We start from the raw sequence: 11159 nt of genomic DNA on the forward strand, positions 1-11159 counted from the left end.
TATATTCCTGTACAAATAAATGCTATCATTTGGGGGAATCTAAGACAGGATTAGGTGTAGAGGAAGGCTCTGCTACTAAGAATAACAGGAACTAAGAGGGATGTTTAGCGGAGAGTGTTTCTCACATTAAACTGGTGCCTGGTGCCTAACTAATGGAATAACATAAGATTACAACTTGTCATTTATGTCAACATTATACAGTGTCTACCTTGAGTCACTCCCATTCTTGAAAAGCAATTTATTATATGTGAGCAGACTTTGAGTATATTGCACATCATTTTATTGTGTTTATTATGCTCCACTTCTTTCCAAAAAGAATCGTGGTGGCTTGCAACAAAAACACATATAGTAAGATGACTGGAATAAAACATGAGCCCCAAGAAAAAAGAAATAATATGCTAACCATAAGAGAGGGCATAACATAGCAGACTGCGTTAGGGACTGGCTGGAAGTTAAAGAAGTGTGACAAAGATCCACGAGTTCACAAATGTACAGTCTTTGAAAGAGTCAAGGTCCCTCTCTTGCATATTCTCACTTGACAACAGAGGCAAATTATACAAGGCAAGTACACTGCCCTGGGACAGAGATGTTATCTGTTAGAGACATGACAAGGTCTTCAGCTATTGAAGATAAGTTCAAATGAAGAAATGTGTCTCCTTGCCACAGAGTCTTTCTTCCCATCCTCCTCCAGCACCCAGTTAATTGAGACTTCACTTTTATTGAATTTTAACATGAACCTAAAATATAGCAGATAAGCTCATGAATCTTTAGGATCCCCTTTTTGTTGTTTTTACTTGAATATTTTTAAAAACTTCTGTATTAGCTAAAATACTGGCTTATTTATGTTACTTTTAGATATCCTTCAGAATGATAGCTAGTAGGCCGTACATTAATCTTGCCCAATCACTTAAATAACCAAGGATATACCTCCTCTGGCCTTGCTAATGTCCTATGATCAGATGATACTAATTACTGATCTTAAGTAGTGTGACGTTTGTCCTTCAGTTCTTTTGTAGTACCTCAGAAGTTCATTGCCAGCCATCAATAAAATAGTGTGCCATTTTCACCCTTTCTAGAAGACTTTAGAAACTACTTTAATCATAACTGTTTGAGTAGAAACTTTGGGGTGGAAGTTGATAGATTTGAAAGTAAATAGATAATGTTACCTAGGAAAGGGACCTGTTGAATTACAGACATCCCTGGAGGATACTATATACCCAGACCACAGTTAATATTAGATGGTGAGACCAAAGTATGAGTTCTATTTTAAGCTGTTAAATTTCAACATGAAAGTGCCCTTTATTCAGCATAAATATGGCATTCATGAAAGATGAAATACACAAGGTGCCAAAGAGCTACGGATCCCTCCCAGTGTGAGGCAGAGTGGGCAATGTTTGATTTTCACCACCTCTTCCCTCCTTCCAGAAGCAAACAGAACTCTGCCTCGGCTCTGACTTTAGATTCCCACCCTTTCCTGTAATAATATTGTACAGTCCACTGTTTGTGCTTTATGAGGTACCAGAATTTTAAAATAACCATTTATTTTAAAGAGGGATTTTCAGATATTCCATTACAAGTTCTCCTGAAACCTAATCATTGCTTTCCTTGTATTCCAGTTGGAACTATTGGCTTTGGTACAGGGATGGGGAAATAAAGGGATATGTGTTACATTTATTTGAAAAACATTATCCCTCCATGATTTATTTTTTTTACAATCATAGTCTGAATAGTTTAATTATTATATTCTTGGCTAAATTTACAATTTCAGTCTCAAAAAGGCTATTCTTTACAATATTATTAAAATACATAAATGCTGACTGATGTGATCAAATAGTTGCTGTGGAAATCTTATGGATTCTCTGACCTAAAAATCAGTTTCGTGTCAATATGTAGTAACTTTTTCACAGCAAATGCCAGAATTTAAGTAACTGATATCTCTTTTTTCTGTCTAAAGAAAAGATAGTTGGTTCTGTCATTATGTAAGCATATTTGTTCCATCTTTGATGTAAATATTCAGGAACCTCAGAATCTGAAGCCTAGTATATAGGTGAAAGGGCTCATATTATCTTTCATTAAATTGAATCATTAAAAAACCTGTTCAGCCCTTTGATTGAATTCTTTTGCTTTCTTCCTTCACATTTTACATTTTTCCTCCCTTGTTTAGATATTGGTTTGATAAACAGAACAGCATCATGTGTTTAAGTGATTTCTTCATTTCAAAGACACCAATTTTGAATTTGATGTTTCCAAACTTTTACACATGTGTGTATGTGTGTGTGTGTTTTTCCCCTTAAGCTTCGAGCTGGTCCATTTGATGAGTTCCAGATTGCTACCATGCTAAAGGAAATTTTAAAAGGTCTGGACTATCTGCATTCAGAAAAGAAAATTCACCGAGACATAAAAGGTATACAAAAATCTAATATGAACCTGAGAAAAATAGAAGCATTCTGAGCAAGCTGAGTTTTCTTTTCTTTTCTTTTTTTCCTCCTAGCTGCCAATGTCTTGCTCTCAGAACAAGGAGATGTTAAACTTGCTGACTTTGGAGTTGCTGGTCAGCTGACGGATACACAGATTAAAAGAAATACCTTTGTGGGAACTCCATTTTGGATGGCTCCTGAAGTTATTCAACAGTCAGCTTATGACTCAAAAGTAGAGTATTACCTGTTCAAACTGTTTTGGGTTTGTTAATAAATTGTATGTGGCACGCTATCCTAGTTAATACACTGCCTTATTTTTCCTTGTTTCACAAGTGTTTCTTAAGCTAGAGTTATGTCGTATTTTGCTGCTTAATCATAAATTCCCTCACAGCTAACTAATATTTGGACCCTATTCACTTCAATGGCTTTTCATCCCACATGGAATAAAATCCTAAGTCTTTTCTGTGACATATAAAGCTCTACACAATCTGGCCATTATCTGCCTCTCCAGTCTTATCTCCTACCACTCTCTTCTAGATTATTCGTCCACAGTGGCCTCGTGGTTGTTCCTCAAACATAGCAAGTACACCCTGGCCTCAGGACCTTTGCACCTGCCCTTCCCTCTGTCTGAAAAAATCTTCCTCCCACAATCAGGTCTGCTTAAACATCACTTACACAGAGAATTCTTCCCTGGCCATCTTATGTAGATCTGCAACACCCTTGCCCCCATCATTCATTATTCTCTTACTATGCTTGTTATTTTCTTCACAGAAGTTAACACCATCTGGCATCATATTATGTATTTATTTATTTATTTGTCTCTCTTATTAGAATGTAAGCCCCTTAAGAGCAGGGATTTTTGTCTGGCTTATTCACCACTGAAATCCTCCATTCTGAGAAGGGTACCTGACACAAAGTATGGAATTCATTATGTTTTAAATAAATGAATTATAGTAATAAAAATTTATTAACACCACATTTTCTTGAGAGACAAGTACTGTATGACCATTAGGTTCCACAGACTATTTTGTGGTAGTATATTGTAATGGAGTTTCAAGGTGATATACATATATATATTTGTTTTTCCTTTTATCTTAGGCTGACATTTGGTCGTTGGGAATTACTGCTATTGAACTAGCCAAAGGAGAGCCACCTAACTCCGATATGCATCCAATGAGAGTTCTGTTTCTTATTCCCAAAAACAATCCTCCAACTCTTGTTGGAGACTTTACTAAGTCTTTTAAGGAGTTTATTGATGCTTGCCTGAACAAAGATCCATCATTTGTGAGTATATATTGCTATCATTACTATTTATTTTCTATTATTAGATCTACTTATAGCAAAGGCAGCTTTTCCTGCAATAGGGAATATAGTGCATGTGAGAATTGTCTAAGATCCATCCAGGAACTTGGTTCTTCCTTCTGCACTGCTACTTCTATTGAGTTATTAACCAGATTCTTCATTCTTTTTCTCCTTACCCTTCATTTTTCTCTTGGTACCCAGCTTCCTCCTTATTCTATTCATTATTTCCTATTTCAGGGGGAAATAAATTTGAGAAGTAAAGTTATCTTTATATTATGTCATTATTAAAGTGCATGTATAAATACAGTGATTTTTATTCAGCTGTTTTCATTTTTCATGAAAAGTTATGTTTGGGTTTAACTATTTTTTTTTTTTGAGTCAGAGTCTTGCTCTGTTGCCCAGGTTGGAGTGCAGTGGCGTGATTTAGGCTCACTGCAACCTCCATCTCCCAGGTTCAAGCGATTCTCCTGCCTCAGCCTCCCAAGTAGCTGTGATTACGGGCACCTGCCACCATGCCTGGCTAAGTTTTGTATTTTTAGTAAAGATGGATTTCACAATGTTGGCCAGGCCAGTCTCGAGCTCCTGACCTCTAGCGATCCGCCCTCCTCAGCCTCCCAAAGTGCTGGGATTACAGGCATGGGCCACTGCGCCTGGCCAGGTTTAACTATTTTTATTTAGTGTTTAGAAACTTCACCGTGGAGTTGTATACTTTTCCTAGGCTAGTGAGCTCCATTCATTTACTTGGCAGATTCGATTACAGTTGTTTTGCTGTTGTTGAAATAAAGCTGCCTTGTGATTTTTCGAGACGAGAAATACCCAAGAGCAGTCCAAACTTGATATAACTATTTTTAAGTTGATGATAAACATTCTGATATTAATAAAGTGAAGGCGGGACATTCTCCACAGCACCTGGTGTTTGCATTTAGATGCAATAGACATTGATGTCTGATGGAGAAGGGATTATAAGATATGTGTAAATAATAACAAAACTACAGCCTTGCAAGTTTTCATCAGTTTTTTTCAAATTTACAGTAAATGTGATTAAAGTATTTTAGAACATTACTTTGAAATGTTTTTAAATGTTTACTTTCTAAATACTGTCATGTGTCTCTCTGCTTTTGAGAAGGCCCTGCCTGCCAGTTTGCTGGTGGGTAAGCCACCTGCTGCCCATTGGGCTTTAACAAATTTAGACGCCAAAGTAGTAGATTCAATGCAGTTGCCTTGAGCCACTTCAATAATAGAATTAGCTATTTTCCTACAGCATTTTAGTTGTTCTTATATCTACAGACATACCTTTATACCTTTCAGCTTAATAATTCAGATGATTTTTTAACCATTCCTTGTAATCATAAGAGTTCAACAATTGTAATATGCAGCCTTGATCTTTTTATCCTTAGCGCCCTACAGCAAAAGAACTTCTGAAACACAAATTCATTGTAAAAAATTCAAAGAAGACTTCTTATCTGACTGAACTGATAGATCGTTTTAAGAGATGGAAGGCAGAAGGACACAGTGATGATGAATCTGATTCCGAGGGCTCTGATTCGTATGTACAAATTATTTAATTTTTATGTAGGTAGCCTATTTAAATATTGTATATCTTTTAGCTATGATCAGTGTGCTTGTTCTAGCATAAAATATAAACCATATTTTGAAATTTCACCTTAGAAACTGTAAAAATCTTTTTCAATCACAGTCTAGAATACAATGAAGTTGGAAACATGTTTTTCTTGGAAGTGAATAGCTCTAGTTTTAAATGGTCTTGGTCTAACCCCTAGTGGATACTTGAGTATATTACAAAATTTTGGAGCAAGATTCAATTAAAAGTGTTATATTAGTTTGCCCAAAGTAATAAGGAGCTGTGTTTTCTCATACTTTGATGGCAACCTGCAAAATCCCTCTAAAGAACTTTCCTTTCCCACCTCTTGGCCATGTACCAAATCCAGATCAGACTGATACATTTGAATATTCATTTATGTGTAATTTTTATTTCTTGAAAAAGTTGTAGTGTTTTATAACAGCAGCGTTTACATTAAAAATTCAGCCTCTAAGTCCGTCAATTAATTTAGACTAGGAAAGTCTGTATGCTATGCCAGAATTTAGTCCTCTACCAGCTGAACTGGCAAAAAGGCAACACCAAATTTATTTAGATACTACCCTGAGATTCTTCCATTTATGAGAAATTGCTCAATGTTGGAAAGGGATAAAAAATATCAGAATAATTTGTGCCCTATTCTGATGGGTGTTAGCCTTAGCTTCCCATAAGAGTCACTCATGGAACCTTTTTATTTTTATTTTTATTTTTATTTTTTATTTTTTATTTTTATTTTTATTTTTTAAATTTATTTATTATTATTATACTTTAAGTTCTAGGGTACATGTGCATAACGTGCAGGTTTGTTACATATGTATACTTGTGCCATGTTGGTGTGCTGTACCCATCAACTCGTCAGCACCCATCAACTCGTCATTTACATCAGGTATAACTCCCAGTGCAATCCCTCCCCCCTCCCCCCTCCCCCCTCCCCATGATAGGCCCCGGTGTGTGATGTTCCCCTTCCCGAGTCCAAGAAGGATGAGTTTGTGTCCTTTGTAGGGACATGGATGCACATGGAACCTTAAAGCAATCACAAGCCACACCACTGGAGATCCTGATTCAATAGGTGGGGAGCAGTGAGGGACAGGTATTTACATTTGGTAGGAGGTCTCAATGAAGCACACATCGAGCTGAGAACCACTCCACTACCACTCTGTAGTAAAATGTAGTATTCACCTGAAGCTGAGATCAGATCTTTTTTGTACCAGGAGTTTTTAAACATTGGGACAATTATTCCTTTAGATTCTACATACATCGATTTGATATTTTTGCCAAGCTGAATCATTTGGTCACTTATAGAGGTATCTTTGGCAATCTCTTTAGGGAATCTACCAGCAGGGAAAACAATACTCATCCTGAATGGAGCTTTACCACCGTACGAAAGAAGCCTGATCCAAAGAAAGTACAGAATGGGGCAGTATGTATATGGAGACAATTACTTACTCTTCATACAGTTTTTCAAACTATGTAGTGAGATTATAATGGCCCAAAATTGTTAGGATTGAATACCCCAAATGCCTGTCTGCCTCACTGTGTTTGTAGTATGCTTCATTTGTCATTAGTTTTGAGCTAATTAAAAAAGTTAATAGAAGTTATTTAAGTGGCCATATTGGAATTTTTTTTTTTTTTTTTTTTTTTTTTTTTTTTTGAGACGGAGTCTCGCTATGTCGCCCAGGCTGGAGTGCAGTGGCCAGATCTTGGCTCACTGTAAGCTCCGCCTCCCGGGTTTACACCATTCTCCTGCCTCAGCCTCCCGAGTAGCTGGGACTACAGGCGCCTGCCACCTCGCCTGGCTAGTTTTTTGTATTTTTTAGTAGAGACGGGGTTTCGCCATGTTAGCCAGGATGGTCTCGATCTCCTGACCTCGTGATCCGCCCGTCTCGGCCTCCCAAAGTGCTGGGATTACAGGCTTGAGCCACTGTGCCCGGCCCATATTGGTATTTTTTAAGTGCATTTCACCTAGAGATACATAAGCCCAGGGAATCATAGGTGTCTATTGTAATCCTAGAAGTTAGAGGACTTCTGGATGATGAATGGGAATGAATGACAGGAAGAAAGCTTAGAGACTTGCCTTGCATACAATATTTTGTTTTCAGTGGGGCATTCAAATTAGTTCGTATTTGTTAAAGAATAAGAAAATCATAACAATTATTTTAATTTCATGTATATAATCTGTATCATTTGTTCAAAGGAGCAAGATCTTGTGCAAACCCTGAGCTGTTTGTCTATGATAATCACACCTGCATTTGCTGAAGTAAGTACAGATTAATTGGCCTTGGATATCTGTTTGAAGTAGTATAATATTTTAAGTGTTTTAATTATTACTCTTTCTCAGCTTAAACAGCAGGACGAGAATAATGCTAGCAGGAATCAGGCAATTGAAGAACTCGAGAAAAGTATTGCTGTGGCTGAAGCCGCCTGTCCCGGCATCACAGATAAAATGGTGAAGAAGCTAATTGAAAAATTTCAAAAGTAAGTTGGAAATGTCATTTTAAAAATTATTTTGCATTTTCTGTTGTATGTTAATTTATGATGCAATGTAATTTCGTTGATTCAACCATTCCAATTATTCCTAACAAAGTCACCTTTTAATACATAGTTGTATACTTAAAAATAGTTTTTGTTTGTTGTGTATCTTAAACATTAGCTTTTGGAATTTTTAGGCATGACAAGGTAGTTTTCCACTGCATGAAATGGCCTGTTTTTCTTTCTCCACTAGTAGGAGTATGGACAAAAGGTCACTGAGCATATTCTCATTTGAGCTCTCATTAATATCATTGGGGAATGCTTTCTTTCTTGCCACTACCCTCAGAATTTAACAAAACACCACTAGTTGCATAATTTCCAGTGCTAAAGTTCCTACATTTGACCTCCATATGAAAAGTTAAGGAAAAGGTAGAGGGACTCAATCCAGACTGAAAAAGGGCTCTTATGTTCAATTTCAGTTTCTATGTTGTCTCTTGAAATATTCATTTGATTTTGTTCACATTCAAAAAAGTTCTTACATTTAATTTTTTTAAAAATTTTCAACAAGACTTTTGTATGCATGTACACACATATACACTCCTTAGCTCAAGCAAGCTATAAGGTGATACTAATTTTAGCCTTGACCTTGTTATATCTCTTCTCAGTGCATCTTTATATTTCTTTGTTTGTGATGCCACTGGGATTGAGTTGGAACAAACTCTGTGACCTGTGAAATCACACACTCTCAAAGATCTTTCTATCTGATAAGGCTCACTTGTACTCGTAAACCTAACCCCCTCTTAAAATCCCTTATATTTTAATGAAGACCTCCCATTTGAAAACAAATCAATTGGAAGTTGTGAAATCAGATACAGAAGGGATTTTTGAACTTGTTTATATTTTAACATCTACATGATGAGATTCCATAAAAACAATGTATCCCTTTTGTGGAATCAGTTTCTTCATTGCAGAGTTCATACAAAAGAGAAATATAAATATGCATAGTTGTACATTTGTTTACATTTTTAAAAAATTTTATAGGTGTTCAGCAAACGAATCCCCCTAAGAAACTTATTATTGGCTTCTGTTTCATATGGACCCAGAGAGCCCCACCAAAGCTACTTCAAGCTTAACAATGCTTAACCCATGAGCTCCAGGTGCCTTTTGGATCTTTGCAACACTGAAGATTTGGAAGAAGCTATTAAACTATTTTGTGATGGTGTTTATCATTTTATATTTTGAAAGGATTATTTTGTAAGGAGTAACTTTTAATACTATAGTTTCACCTGTATTCTAGTAAATGTTGAGACACCGTTTTGCTTTTAAGTATCCCTATTTCTTAAGTTAAGTTACTAAGATGAATACCTTTCACGTCTTGATCTTTAATTGACTACAGTCATGAAACGTACAGGTCTTTCAAAGTCATTCTCAGTATTCAGCTTTTGTAAAGTATCAAGCTTCAAAAAGTGTTGTTGTTGTTGTTGTTGTTTTTTAAACATGCGTATTCTAAAAATGACTATTGGTGGGGAGGTGTAAATAAGTCATACCTTCTTAAAACAGAAAATTTTAGTAAAGTCTTTTAAATGAAACCTGTAAAAGTATTGATTCTTCTACCAAGTTGGTATGATATTCCAGGCAGCTCAATGATTATCACATTTGAGATCCTGTGTTTGAAGCATTTACAGGCAATGTACAGCAACAGAGGTACCTCTTGGTGTATAGTATTTACATTCTCTTTTAGGTAGAAGAGGCAATTTTACCCTTATTTAACATGGTTAGAAATTTAAAGCAAGATCATTTACCCAAGGATAGGTGTTTGGTAATGTTGGAGGAGTTAGTCTGGCTTCATGTTTTACATCTTCAACTAAAATCCCATACTATCTGCTTGGATTTTGAGAGCCAAAAAAAAAAAAAAAAAAAAGCTGATTGTCATGTGATTAAATACCTGATCCATAGGTATGAATATAAGTTACACCAGCATATTTTTGCCATGGTAATGAATTGTCCTATAAACTATTTATATATTTTTGTTCTTCATAATTGTCACTAATAAGCATCAGTTTGTTGTTTTTAAAAGGATATTTAAGTGAGCATTTTCTAGTTCACATGAAAATAACCATAGTACAGGATGATTTCTGTCCACTCAAAGGTAAGTTAGATTGCACAGTTAATTTTCACTTATATTTATGGCACTATTATGTTGGTGATGCCTTTTTCTTTTAAGCCCAGTATTATGCCTGCCTAAGTTCTGAACTGGGGCTATATTTTAGTAGTTGTAGAATTATTGATATTTAGTTTTGATAGTTAATGTTTAATTGTTTGGATCTGCACAATTTGGTTTTTGCACAAAAGTCATTTTAAAAAAATCTGAGTAATTGCCAAATATTAGACGAAAGATATTCTTCCTGTAAGGAATACAGTTTTTAGTCAAAGTGGCCATTACATCCTCTTTTTACTTTACATGGTATAGATACTTGAGAAGGTTGTTCTGGTGTTGTATGCCAAGAAAATTCTTTTTATTGGTGCCTATATTGTAACAATTATTTTTAATGCATTGTATTTTGAAGTAATGGTTCAGTTAAATTTTTCACCCGCTGTGTAACTGAAACACAATTACAGTTTATAATCTGTAGAAGTCTGGAGATAATTTTGCAACTCATGTTATGGGTTAAATGAATATTTTTGTAAAAGTAAAAGCAGCAAATTTATAAATTGATTATTTGAAACTTTACAACACAATTGCATCCCAAATACAAATTGTATTGCTTATTCATTATAGCTATTCGTCCTGTAAACTGTTTCTAGGTGAAGCATACTCCAGTGTTTTGGGGTTTTGAAAATAAATATTTAAATTTCACAGTCCTCAATGTTTGTTTTCCTTGAGATGGGGGTGTGGTATGGGACTTCAGTGTTTCAAATTATTTCTCCTTTGTCCTTTATTGTTCAAACACTAAAATCGAAGTTTCTGTTGGAAACCAGAAGATACTCTTCACATTTCATTAAGCATTAATTATAGCTACAGTGAACATCTGTCCTAATTTCTAAGCCTCCTGTCTTGACCAAATTATTAATAACGTCCCCTTTCACTTGAAAGTGTCCTGGGTTGAACAATAAATTATATGGTCACCCTGATTATTATATTATTAAGAGATCATATACAGATATAAACTTAGTGAAGATTTTTAGAAATTGATATGAGAAATACCATTATCATAAAGGAGTTTAAGTTTTTCCTAGAGAAGAGGTTGAGGGTGAACTTAACATAGCATTAAGGATCTATGGTATTAATATGTATTAATATATTCATATATTAATTATATAATATTTTAATATTATACTATATTATTAAGCCCAGGTGATTGGGTTTCAATATATTC

General features: G+C 35.3%; 1 protein-coding gene across 2 annotated transcripts in view; it reads left to right on the forward strand.

The window, feature by feature from the left end:
- The window catches only part of STK26 (serine/threonine kinase 26), a 55688-nt gene extending 45044 nt beyond the window's left edge, over positions 1 to 10644 (forward strand). For both annotated transcript variants that reach the window (XM_015128177.3, NM_001261722.1), the window contains 8 exon segments: positions 2296 to 2404; positions 2492 to 2649; positions 3516 to 3701; positions 5117 to 5265; positions 6640 to 6733; positions 7508 to 7570; positions 7652 to 7788; positions 8824 to 10644. In XM_015128177.3, coding sequence (XP_014983663.2) covers positions 2296 to 2404; positions 2492 to 2649; positions 3516 to 3701; positions 5117 to 5265; positions 6640 to 6733; positions 7508 to 7570; positions 7652 to 7788; positions 8824 to 8848 — 921 coding nt within the window. In that variant the 3' untranslated portion in view covers positions 8849 to 10644.
- Positions 10645 to 11159: the final 515 nt, after the last annotated feature.

Source organism: Macaca mulatta, chromosome X (genome assembly GCF_049350105.2).
Source record: "Macaca mulatta isolate MMU2019108-1 chromosome X, T2T-MMU8v2.0, whole genome shotgun sequence".
NCBI lineage: Eukaryota > Metazoa > Chordata > Mammalia > Primates > Cercopithecidae > Macaca > Macaca mulatta.